The 12,281-nt window shown below is 53.5% G+C and overlaps 2 protein-coding genes across 3 annotated transcripts; one reads left to right on the top strand and one right to left on the bottom strand.

The window, feature by feature from the left end:
• The first annotated feature begins 996 nt into the window (after nucleotides 1-996).
• On the top strand, nucleotides 997-2,927 carry RASD1 (ras related dexamethasone induced 1). 2 transcript variants are annotated; one of them, XM_054270943.1, is made up of 2 exons: nucleotides 997-1,380; nucleotides 1,670-2,927. In XM_054270943.1, exons 1-2 carry the CDS (start codon nucleotides 1,095-1,097, stop codon nucleotides 2,221-2,223), a joined length of 840 nt encoding a protein of 279 aa, XP_054126918.1. In that variant the 5' UTR covers nucleotides 997-1,094; the 3' UTR covers nucleotides 2,224-2,927. The 2 variants fall into 2 exon arrangements, with proteins under 2 accessions (XP_054126918.1, XP_054126917.1); XM_054270942.1 differs by having other exon boundaries at nucleotides 1,599-2,927.
• A 1,351-nt stretch (nucleotides 2,928-4,278) lies between these two features.
• Nucleotides 4,279-8,448, bottom strand: MED9 (mediator complex subunit 9). The gene is made up of 2 exons (XM_054270819.1): nucleotides 8,312-8,448; nucleotides 4,279-5,053 (listed from the first exon to the last, which is right to left on the bottom strand). Exons 1-2 carry the CDS (start codon nucleotides 8,446-8,448, stop codon nucleotides 4,837-4,839), a joined length of 354 nt encoding a protein of 117 aa, XP_054126794.1. The 3' UTR covers nucleotides 4,279-4,836.
• Nucleotides 8,449-12,281: the final 3,833 nt, after the last annotated feature.

The raw sequence follows: 12,281 nt of genomic DNA, 5'->3' as shown, positions 1-12,281 counted from the left end.
GGGCTTTTGTCGTGGTGTCACCTCGCAGCCCCCAGCCCGCGCTGCAGCCCCCGCTGGGACCGAGACTTCTCTCTGCTCCCGGCCCCGCGCACCGGAGCTCGCACCGAAAGGGGTCTTTTCTCCCGTTTTTCGGGCATTTGCACCGGGCAAGTGTAAACCGGAGCAAAATCACGGCAGGGAGTGGCGTGGGACCCTCTGCACCCCCCGGCCCCGGTTCCTGAAGTTCGGGGTCGCCGCATTCCCCGAGCCCCGGGAGCCCGAGCCGGCTGCGGGGAGCCGGGTGCCCTCACCGGGCTGAGAACGGGACCGGTACAAAGCACAGGGACCCCGTACTGAGATTCAGAGATCTGTTTGCAAATGGGACTGTGAAAGGGACCGGGAGTGCGAGCGGTAGTTCGAAGAACCAGAGTTCCAACCGGGCTGCGAACGGGACCGGGCTGTAAATCCCCGAGAGCGCAAACCGGGATGGGGACGGGACAGGGTTCTAAATCTCCGGGACAGCAAACCGGGATGGGAACGGGATCTGTCTGTGCACCCCCGGGAGTGCGAACCGGGATGGGAACGGGATCTGTCTGTGCACCCCCGGGAGTGCGAACCGGGATGGGAACGGGACCGCTCTGCGCAGCAGCGGGAGTGCCAACGGGGCAGCGAACGGGACAGGGCTGCCAAGCACCCGGAGCCCCAACCGGGCTGTGAACGGGACCGGGCAACCGAGCCCCAGGAGCGCGATCGGGGCTGCGAATGGAGCGGAGCGCGCAGCCCGGAGCCCCAGCCGGGATGGGAACAGGACCGCGTAACCGAGCCCCAGGAGCGCTATCGGGGCCGCTCTCGGGAGCGGAGCGCGCAGCCCGGAGCCCGGTGGGGGGCGCGGGCCGGGCCGGGCGCGGAGCCGGGCGCTGACTCAGCCGCCGCCGCCCCGGGCCGTGACGCGCCGAGGGGCGGGCGCTGCCGGCTCCATATAACGCGGCGGCCGCCGTGCAGAGCTCACACCGACCCTTCCTGAGAGGGAAGAGGGGCTGAGCAGCCGGGCAGGCAGCGCCTTCCTCCTTCTCCTCGTCTCCTTCTCGGCGCAAGCTGCACTTTTGCCGGCGTCAATGAAACTGGCAGCGATGATCAAGAAGATGTGTCCCAGCGAGGCCGAGCTGAGCATCCCCGCCAAGAACTGCTACCGCATGGTCATCCTGGGCTCCTCCAAGGTGGGCAAGACGGCCATCGTCTCCCGCTTCCTCACCGGCCGCTTCGAGGAGCAGTACACGCCCACCATCGAGGACTTCCACCGCAAGTTCTACAGCATCCGTGGTGAGGTGTACCAGCTCGACATCCTGGACACGTCGGGCAACCACCCCTTCCCAGCCATGCGGCGCCTCTCCATCCTCACAGGTACTTGTCAGGAGGTCCCTCTGGCAGACTCCTGTTCAGTTTGGGGATGGTTTTGCAGTCCTGGGAGGAGGGAGTTACGATTTTGTGGGTTCAAGTGGTTGGGCAGCTCTTCTTGGGGCTGCCTGGTCCTTCTTTCTCCAAGCCTGTATTTGGCTCAGGAGTGGGTCTCTCTGCGTCCCCATCCCTGCAACCATCTCACGTTCCCTCTTTGTCCCCAGGAGACGTTTTCATCCTCGTGTTCAGCCTGGACAACCGAGACTCCTTTGAGGAGGTGCAGCGCCTGAAGCAGCAAATCCTGGAGACCAAGTCGTGCCTGAAGAACAAAACCAAGGAGAACATCGAGGTGCCCCTGGTCATCTGCGGCAACAAGGGCGACCGGGACTTTTACCGGGAGGTGCAGCCCCGGGAGATCGAGCAGCTGGTGGGAGGGGACCCCAAAAAATGTGCCTACTTCGAGATCTCGGCCAAGAGGAACAGCAGCCTGGACCAGATGTTCCAGGCGCTCTTCGCCATGGCCAAGCTGCCCAGCGAGATGAGCCCCGACCTGCACCGCAAGGTCTCGGTCCAGTACTGCGACATCCTGCACAAGAAGGCGCTGAAAGGCAAAAAGCTGCTGAAGGAGGGCGGCTCGGAGGAGGCGTACGGCATCGTGGCCCCCTTCGCCCGGCGGCCCAGCGTGCACAGCGACCTCATGTACATCCGCGAGAAAGCCATCGGCGGCGGGCACGGCAAGGAGAAGGATCGCTGCGTGATCAGCTAGGAGCCCCCGCTCGCCACGGCAAAGAAGGAAGGAAGGAAGGAAAGGAGGAAAGGAGGGGGGAAAGATGCTCGTTTCCGAACTGACTTTGGGCAGGTGCCCAGCCGGGCAGGGAGGGCGTCGCCTCTCCCCCAGCCTCCCTCCTCCCGCTTTCATCATCTCCCTCCCCGGGGGCGCATTTTGGGAGCGAGGGATGCGAAGGGGGAGGCTTTGGAGGGCAGGAGGGGATGTCGCTGGGAGCAGCCTCCTCCTCTGGGCAGACGGACAGGGAAAGGGTGAGCTGCTGGGCAGCCAGGTGGGAGGGTGAGTGTGGAGGGCACAGACCTTGGTGTTTCTTTCCCTCCCAAACCACCCGGCCTCAGGCGCTGCCTTCACACGGGAGGGCAGGGGCCTGGCCAGCATCTGCCTGGGGCTTTGGGGTTGGTTCTTTTTTTTTTTTTTTTTCCAACTTGAGAAGCTGTGCACGGACTCTGGCTCTGTGTTGTGTGTTCATCTGTGTCTACAAAACACATGCAGAAGACACTCCTAAGCTGTTGCAAAGACATTGCAGAGTTACAGCCCCAATGGACCAAAAAACTGACTCTTGTTTACATTTGTCTTGTTTGATTTGCAAGATTTGGGGAGGGTGGGGGGGAGCGGGAAGGGTTTTACAAAATAATATAATAGGCACTTTATGTAGGTATTGTTTGTCTTTGACATGAACAAAAAAAAAATCTTCAAGTGTTTCTACCGTGGGTGAAACTTGATGTTTTATTTTTTCTACAAATTAATAAAATCTTTTTAAAAATTACCCCCTTTGGGTTTGCCTTTACTTCCTTGCCCTATCCCACAGCAAAGCCTGCTCAGCAAAAGGCCTGAGCTGCGAGGTGACAAAACCAGCCCTGCATTGCCCCATTTTCCCCGACTCCCAGAGCAAAGGTTCCCGCCTCTGCAAGGCTCTGCTGGGTTTTGCCACACAGGGTGAGGAGGGGCCAGGCAGGGAGCTGCTCGCTGCCAGGGGTCACCGAGCCAGCTCTCTTTCCTCACCGCACTACGCCGAGAGTGACGGTGCTGGCAGCCCCGTGCCACTGCCTGCAGTCACCCAGCAGACTGACATCACTCCCTTCCAAAGAGCTGATTGTGTTTCATGCTCTCTGCAGGTTAACTAAGCACGCTTTAATGATGTCAACACAGACTGATTCATTGGCACCCCAGCTGGGATATTGTTTTTACTCTGCAATATGAGTAAAGGAAGTACTTTGCTCGAAAGGTCACCTTTACATCTGATGGTTTTTAATGTCTTCCCAATAACAAGGTGCAGTAATCATTGCTAGAAGTGAAAGGGAAACGGGAGCACTTTTCAAAGAAAGCTCATTTTTAACCTCCGCTTCCCCCTCATGCAGCAGCACAAATTTGTGTTTAGTACATATTAATGGCAAAAAAAAAAGTAATATTGAAACCACAAAACAATGGTGGGGGAGTGAGGCTGCAAAGGAAACAATCTCAAAGCAAACCCTCTCAGTTTCACTTGAAACTTGGATTCAAGTTTACAGAGTTAACTTGCTCCTGAGCTAAGTGCCAGACATTTCTTTGGCAACAAGTTGTTTCTTCCAGCTCTGCCTATGCCTGATTTCACAGGAACAGCAACTGGCAAAAGAATGGAAAACATCGTCCAGGCATGAGACACAGGAATTTATTGAGCTGAGACAAGCAATGGCTGGTGGAAAGGCAATTTCAGTAATAAAAAAATGTGTACATTGTGCTTTGTTTATCTCGGTGTTCTGCTTTACTCAGAGTTTACACACTGGCACCTTTCCCAAAGAAAGTACTAGTACAGTATCTCAGTGGGTACAGAGTAAATCTCTGAGCTACAGGTGAGCTGCAAACATCCCACTGGGCAGAATTACCTGTTCCAGCTGCTCAAATGTTTGTGGCTGTGGGAAGCCCCTGGATGTGGAACTTACCTGTCCTGTTGAGCCTGACTTTATATAGAATAACTAAAAGCTTTTATCATTTATGCCCTTTGTTTTGAATCTTGCCCTTCCTCTGTTTTAAGAGGGAAAGTCATTGGAGCTGGGCCCAGGATCCCATGTGCTGCCAACATCCTGCCCCTGCTCCACCCATATCCACTCAGTGAACACACAAGAAGGGCAGTTTGGAACTTATAAATCTTTATTTGACTCATCTCAGACACAACCACCGATTGTTTAAAAAGAGAAATACAGAAGTAACTGAAGTAATCATTCCTCTTCCAACACACAGGGAATGGAAAGTGCACCAGAGACTCTTTCCAGGAGCAGGGCCAAACAGTTCATGCTTCCCTCTTATGTTCCCTTTTGATGTTTGGCCATTTTTAAGTAAAAAAAAAAAATTGCAGAAATGCCCTTTTTTTCACCAGCAGGTACTTTGACCCTTAGTGAGGAGAACGCAAAATGTCTCCTGCTTGTTCAAATGTAAAAAAGAAGAACCCCACCCTGAGAGAAAACAGGAGATGGGATATGTAAGTGCACAGTCCTGCAGCTGATCAAGGGAAGGTGCAGCTGCCATTGTCCCAGGAGAGCACACGGTGTCCTGGCCCAGTGTCACACACCCAGGTCCACACAGGCACAACGCCACAGCCCTGCAACCACAAAACCTAAAGAGAGAAATGCCAACTTCTGCCACCCTGCTCAGCCTGCACAGGAGGTATCTCAGACCCGGAGAGTGGAGCTGTGTCTTTCCTACTCCTTGGGGATTTCAAACATGCAAAGGCTCTTGTACTTCTGCAGCAGCTCGTTCTTGGTCCGGACCTGCTCCCGCAGGTTCTGCAGCTGCTGCTGCTGCTGCTCTGGGCTCACCCCGATGCCAGGCATGGAGCTGATCAGCTTCCTCATCTCCTGGAACTTGTTCTTGAGCTCATTCAGTACCTGGTGAACATCCTGGCTGTCCTTGTCCATGCTGCAGAGGAGAGAAAATTGAGACACTGTGAATTCTCCTAATGAAAACGCTGTAATTTCCAATGCAACCAGGGTTTAAATTGGAATTCACTGGGAAAATTGCTCTTGGTATTTAGGTACACACTCCTGATTCATCTATCCCAATAAAATGACACATATGGATATACACTGGGTAGCTATGGGGCAGCCTGGTATCCTGCAAATTTCCAGCACACAATCCAGTCACCTCAGGATGCATTAATCAGGTTAGGAGCTGCTCTGCAGCTTTCAAACATCACCCTGGAGGAAGCTAAATTCTCCCTCTGAACTCCTGTACCTCTCTTTGGGGAAGGTAAGATTGCATATGTGTTGTGTGTAGTCACCTGGAAAAAAAGATCTCAGTCTCACCCGTGACCTGTTGCTGCTATAACACAAAAAAATCAATGCAGCCAAACAGCTCGACAGCAGAAAACAGAAACTGTTCCCCAAAGTGTCAGAGAGTGTCCAAAGGCAGAGAAAACGGTACTTGGGAGCTTTAAAATGAGTCTCTGGGGATTAATACTTAATAAAAGAGAAGCAGCAGGGGGTTTTTTGGGTTGGTTTGGGGTGTTTTTTTCAAGAGCAGCAGAATTGGCTCTGCAGCCAGCTCTGTGCTTTTCAAGGCTCAGTGTTGTCTGAGGCAGCGTCTGCCCTTGAACCCTCATTAGTATCTGACTCAGCTTTGTTAGCACCAGCAAGAAGTTTCACTGACTCCAGGCAAAAGCAAGTCCCCGCTTCCAGGCTGCCTGTTAACAGGGAGAGCAGGATTCTAATGGTCTTTGAAAAACTGGGAGCCTGTTCAATAGCCAGGCCTAAAAATAAATCTGCTTGGCATGACCAGGGCAGAGAGGTGCTCGATTATAACTTTGGGGAATCGTGACATGGCTGAGAGCAAAACTTTTAAGCAGATGGCGGCCGCTTGTTTCAAAAGCCTGTTGGAACAAAATATTCATTATTCCCTTCTAAATAAAACTGCAGCTGGTGCTATAATGTCTCCCCATTATGCAGGCACTCAGGGCCAGGTTGGCAGTGGAAAAATACAGAAACAGACACACAACCAACCCCATGGCACATCTGGGGAAGGAGGGGGTGACACTGTCACCCACCACAGCTGCAGGCTGGCTTTGACAGGGGTGTCCTCCCCACATCCCATCCCCTTCCCCACTCAAAGAGAACTGACAGCTGCCTGTTGCCTGGTTGATCCAGAGGGGTAAATATTTCAGGGTTGGGGGGGTTTTTTCTTCCTGATGGGTAGTTTTCAAGCCACCAATGCAATTCACGGAGAGGTGGGAGTGAGAGAGTGTGGGAAGAGCCTGCAGCTGCCTGCACTAACACAGAATTCAACACAGCCTGTGCTGATACAGTGGGCACAAAACCTGCCCTCAGGCACAGTGTCCCTCACCACACCAGCACAACCCACCATTGGCAGAGCCACACAGAGGGACCTCAGCAGTGATGCCATTGACTGTGCAAGGCTGAAAACATCAGCAGACTCTGTTTAGGAAAACTTTCTCCAGACCCAAACAGGAAGCAGCACCCATCCTTGAATGTCAGCAAATCTACGCAATACATCCTCGCTCCAGAGCACAGAGTCACCTTGGAGATGTGTCCTCACAGTGAGTCAGTGTCAGAGCAGCGGGGCTGGGCTCTGCCACTCGAGGCAGAGTTAGAGGACAGCCCGTTTGCCATCTGTCAGGGACAGGAGGCACAGCATCCCACCGCTGGCCGCCCTGGTGCCACCTTTCTGCCACACTGTCAGCTCGAGCCGCCCAGGAAATGCCACACATGCAGCCAAGGGAGGCAGCTGGGCAGCAGGAGTGGGTGGCTCGGTGGGACAGGGCACAAGATATCTCTGGGACTGTCACCTGTGAGTCACTACAACCTGATCAGTGACACATCACAGCATGGGAGGTCTCAGCCCGTGGCTACTGCCCACTCTGGTGATGCGCATGCACATACCTGGCAGGGGATTTAGCCTCACTCTGTGTCTGCACAGATCAGAGAGAATCAAGGTCAGGGGCAACTTGATGGCCTACAGTGAGCACAATGGGGAAACTGGGTGAAATTACAGTTTGTGTTCTCATGCCCATTCTGGACTGGTGTGTGTGAGATATTCATTGCCATGGACTGGGCTGCTTGGGCTGCAGAGCCATCAAGGATCAAAATCCCTCACCTTTCAGACATGTTTGCTCCAAGTGAAATATCAGCAGGACACAAATCAGCTCCTCAGTGAGCGCAGAGGGAGAGGGCAGGAAGAAAGCAATTCATGCTTCCCATGCCCACTGCCTCACCCTGCCCAGGTGAGAGCACAGAGCCTGCCTGGATGGATTTCCATGGCTGGCACATCCCCTTTCCAGGAATTCAGATGGCCATCTCTGAAGGGATTATCCTGACCCAGAAACACATCCGTTCTCAGGACTCTTGTACCCTTCACCTGTACAGTGCTTATCTTGAGCTGGGAAAAGAACAGTGTATGTCCCACCGAGGAAGCCATCCCCCTTTTTACAACTTCCCAGAAATGGGCTGCATTCCTGACGCACTGCCTGTACTTCCTGAGGCTGTTATCAGCCAAAGACTAGAGTTCTCTGGAGCAATAACCCAGCGGACACACAGTGCTCCTGCTCTGGGGTTACTGGTGGGGCAGTGTACCTGGGCCATGGGAGCACCTGCACTGCTCAGGTAACCCTGACACCACCCAGGTAGGACTCAGAGTGCAGACGTGCTTGGGGCTGTGCCAGCTCCCTCCAACTCTTTCCAGGAACTCCAGCTGAGATAAAAAGGGCAAAGGAGATGCTGGGAAGATGGAGAGCATCACTAGAAGGGTGACTCCATTGCCCTGCTACCTCTTCAGGGCATCCTGGGGAAGTGAGGGCTGGGAGAACATCACTTGAGGGAGGATCCAATAGCTCAGCTCCCTGCTCAAGGCACTGTGAGCATGCTAAGGATAAAAAAACAACTTAGAGGAAACCCCATTGCCCGGCTCCCCACCCAGAGCATCCTGGCGATGCCGGGAGCCGGGTGAGCACCACTAAAGGGGGCATCCCATTGCCTCACTCCCTATCCAGGGCATCCCCACGGATGACTGGGAGAGCACCACCGGCGAGGGCCCCTTAGCCCCGCTCGTCACGCAGGTCCGGAGAGCTCCGGTGTGAGTGAGGCAGCCCCGTCCGAGCGGCGCGGCTGCGGCAGGGCCGCGGCTCCCGGCGGGGCGGGGAGCAAAGGGGGCCGTGCCCGCCGTTACCATTTGATGATGTCGTGGACGAGCGGCAGGAAGGAGAACTCCTCCTGCGCGGGCGGCAGCGGCGGCGGCTTCTGCTCGGCGGGCGGCTCCGGCGGCGGCGGCTCCTCAGCGGCGCGGCCCGCGGGCCCGGACGCCATGGCGGGGCCGGCAGTGACGGAGCGGGGCGGGCCCGGCCTGGCTCCGCCTCACGGCCCGCACGGAGCCGCCGCCACGGCGCTCAGGGAGCCTGGAGCCGGACAGCGGTCAGGGCTGGGATATGGGGCTGTGCTCTGCACCCGCGCTGTGATCCTGCTGAGACCTCAGTGATCCCCCTCAAACTTCCAGTGATTCCCCCCTAAACCACCAGTGATCCCCCCTAAATGCCTCCACAGTGATCCCACCTGTGCACCAGTGATCCCCCTGCGCCCCGCCAGTGATTCCCCTGAAAGCCTCAGTGATACCCTTTAAGTGCTTTCACAGTGATCCCATCTGTGCCCCAGTGATCCCCCTGAGATCCCTCAGTGATCCCCCGGGAACCTCCAGTGATACTCCTGAAACCCCCAGTGATACCCTTTAAGTGCCTTCACAGTGAATCCACTTGCGCCCTAGTGATCCCCCTGAGATCCCTCAGTGATCCCTCCTGAAACCTCCAATGATCCCCCAGAGACCCCTCAGTGATCATCCCTGTGTCCCTCTATTGCTTCCCCCTACACCCCTCAGTGATCCCCCTGCGATCCCCAGGGATCCCCTCATTACACCCCCAAAATTATCCCACCTCCCACCCGAGCCTCACACAGCAGGTGGGGGATTGGAGGAAGGAGAGGTTGTGAAATCCTGCGCCCCAAGGGCAGGGTGAGGAGAAGGGGTGCCAGGAGCAATCCAGGTGCCCCAGGAGCCGTTCAGGGACCACTTGAACCATCCAGAGGTCCCAAGAACCATCCAGGGATCCCAGGAACCACCCAGCAGTCCCAGCAGCTATCCATGGGCTGGTCATGGCTCTCCTCAGCACACTTGGATTGCTGTCCCAAGTCTCTATACATCCCTCTCTTTCAAGCCAAATCTGAGGGGGAAATTGCATTATTCTGTGTAAATAACCACAGCGGGGTTTTGCTGTCTCGTATATCTCAGCTTTTCAACATATTTTTTTTGTTATTCGGAGTCCTCAGTTTGACTTTAATGCAAATGGGGATGATATGGCCTGGATGATGGGGATGTGATCCTTGAAATGCCTTAAGGACAGATATTTATGTGGGACCAGAATTTCTGCTCAAGGGAGGAAGCATGGCCAGCATCAGTTGGAGGGAAAGCAAGCTGGAGAGTTGGATGAGAGCCTAGGCTGGGGACTGGAGGAATCTGGAGGAAGAACAGAAATGTGATGTCAGGGCTGGGACTGCTGTGAAGCTGGGAGAGGGAGAAGAAGGGGGAGAAGGCTGAGAGAGATGGGGTTGCTCATCCTGGAGAAGAGATGATTCTGGGGAGACCTCAGAATCTTCAGACTATTTAGAGGGGCTCCAAGAGAGCTGGAGAGGGACTTTGGACAAGGGCTGGAGTGACAGGGCAAGGGGGAATGGCTTCCATTCCAGAGGGCAGGGTTAGCTGGGATATTGGAAAAGAATTCTTCTCTCTGAGGGTGAAGCCCTGGCACAGGTTTCCCAGAGAAGCTGTGGATGCCCCATCTCTGGAATTGTCCAACACCAGGCTGGACAAAGTTTGAAGCAAGCTGGTCTAGCAGAAGGTGGCCCGTGGCAGTGGATTGGAAGCAGATGATCTTTAAAGTCCTTTGCAACCCAAACCACTCTGGGATTCTGTGAAGAAATGGAGCTCTGGTGTGACTGACCTACCTGCAGGGGGAAGAGGTGTCTCGGGATGGTGAGTGGTCAAGGCTGGGAGAGGGAGGGTGATGCCCTTCTGCACCAAGGAGCCTCAATTTGCTGCATTGCAGTGCTGCCCTTGTGTTCAAACCCCTGTACCCACACAAAGCATCACAGCAGGGATAATACCAGCCACAGCTGAGACCTTTTTTTCCTGGTTTGGTTTAGACAAAACGCATTATTTAATTTTTCATTTGAAATAGGCCTCCCTGCTCAATGCTTATAGGCTGAGGGAGACTGGGAAGGCAATTTTCTTTTTAAAACCAATTTCTTTCTGAAAACAAACAGAGGCTATTTATACATCTAATGAGAATGCTGGCAACCATTTAAATGGGGGGTATTGGCTGTTTGCTCTAAATATAGCAGATGCAATCGCTCACTTTGTTCCTCCTGTCAGGAATAGATCCTGGTTCAGTAACTGATGCTGGAATGTGCAAAGGAGCCTGGGGGAGCCCAGGTTCCGCTGAGCAGATCCCTGTGGGAAGGCTGGTGGTATTTATGGCCCTTGACTGAGCCAAGCAGGAGGCACAGGATGCTGTGTCCTTCAGATGGGGCTGAATGCTTCATTTCTGCCTCTTTTTAAGGGCTGTTTCTAAAGCAGGAGTTGATTCAGGCTCTGTGGGGGACACTTCCCTCTGTACTGTGCTGGTTTTAATTCTCCCCTTGGCTTTCTGGAGGAGGGCAGCAATAATTGCTGGGTTGCTGGATGCCTGCCTCTGATGTTTGAGTCAGGCAGTTGTTCCAGCAGGTGACAACATGCAGATACCATTCAGAACCTAAAGTGCTGTCAATCAGCATTTCCATTTGCCTTTCCATTTCTATTTGGAGTCTCATGTTCCCAAAGAGCTGGAACACAGCTTTACCTCCATGCTGTATCCCTGTCTTTTGCCTTCTCTTCCTTGTGGGAACAGCTCCTCCAGCTGCCACAGGTGACCCATCTCTGGCCTTTGTGGCTTGTCGTGTCTTGTGGCAAGTCCAGGGGACAGCAAAGGTGTTTCACAGTTTTCATTCTAGATTTTTTCACCCGCTATCAGTTCCTCAGCAGAAAGGTTTGAATGGGCAACCTGTGAAAGCTCCATGTGAGGCAGCTAAAGCAGGAACAAAGACACTTAGTGATGAATGAAATGAATAATTTCCCCCTGGATTTGGTAATAAACCTGAAGTGCAAATGATCGACCTGTTCCTTGATTTAATTGTGGCTCTTTGTACAATTCATTTGCTGGACAGGCAGTATCTGAAATGTGTGAATGTTTCCAAACCATCTGATTTTCTGTGTACATTCATTGCTCACCCAGACATTTCATTAACCCATTATCCTAAAACCCAGCTGATCAAATAATCCGTATCCAGAGTATCTTTTGTTATTGCCTGTTTCTTTATGATACCAGTGTTATTGTTTCTTCTGCTGTCATTTCTGTACAGATTGTACCTCTTGTCCTCTCCCAAAGGGAACTTTTGAGGTATTTACCACCAGTTATTTAATTCAGCACCAGGTGACTCTGTGCCTTTCACTATTTCCTTACAATGACTTGATGTTTTTTATATTGATGGTCTGACATTTCACTGGGCTCCACTTTTTGCTGTTGGACCATCTGGAGCTTGTTGTGCTGTTGCCACCAGCTCTGTTATCATGTTTTACTATGTGGCTATCACCAGGTTGAACTTTATCTCTTCCTCCTGCTCCTGCCATCATCAGCTGAATTTTCTGTTTCAGTCTTGCTAAGCTGCCATGGTGGGATAAGTCTCTATTGATCAGTCAGGGAGGTGTTGTGGACACGTGGGAGGGGGTGATAGGAATGAGGAGTTACAGCTCCATCCCTTGGCTGTGGTCAGGGCACCTTTTTGTTAGGTCATGGCTGTGATCCTGCAACTGCTCAGGCTTGTGGCTAAGGTCTCCCTAATTTTGACCAGATGTGAATTCACTCTTGGGCTCTGCCCTGTCTTGACTCCTGGGATCATTTCAGGCCCTGGTGTCTCAGTCTTCTCATGGGGGTGCTGATGGGAGTGGCAGGTCATAAGCCAAGCTTCATCCTTTGAAACCATGTTTTACCAGAGGGGTTTAGGCCCTGGAGCTCTGGCTGCCCCAAACACTCAGCCCTGCACTCCCACATGCTCCCAGA

This window comes from Melozone crissalis, unplaced genomic scaffold (assembly GCF_028551555.1).
Source record: "Melozone crissalis strain CALT ecotype California unplaced genomic scaffold, PUWL_Pcris_2 ptg000012l_1, whole genome shotgun sequence".
In the NCBI taxonomy this organism is placed as follows: domain Eukaryota; kingdom Metazoa; phylum Chordata; class Aves; order Passeriformes; family Passerellidae; genus Melozone; species Melozone crissalis.
The sequence above is the reverse complement of the archived record's forward strand: the minus strand, read 5'-3'. Positions and strand labels throughout refer to the sequence as shown.

Bases quoted from the DNA above. Each gene is read 5' to 3' on its own strand.
- MED9 (XM_054270819.1), bottom strand. From the start codon at position 8,448: ATGGCGTCCGGGCCCGCGGGCCGCGCCGCTGAGGAGCCGCCGCCGCCG. The intron at 5,054-8,311 runs GTAACGGCGGGC...TCTCCTCTGCAG, and splicing joins GTCCACGACATCATCAAATG to CATGGACAAGGACAGCCAGG.
- RASD1 (XM_054270943.1), top strand. From the start codon at position 1,095: ATGAAACTGGCAGCGATGATCAAGAAGATGTGTCCCAGCGAGGCCGAG. The intron at 1,381-1,669 runs GTACTTGTCAGG...CGCCTGAAGCAG, and splicing joins GCGCCTCTCCATCCTCACAG to CAAATCCTGGAGACCAAGTC.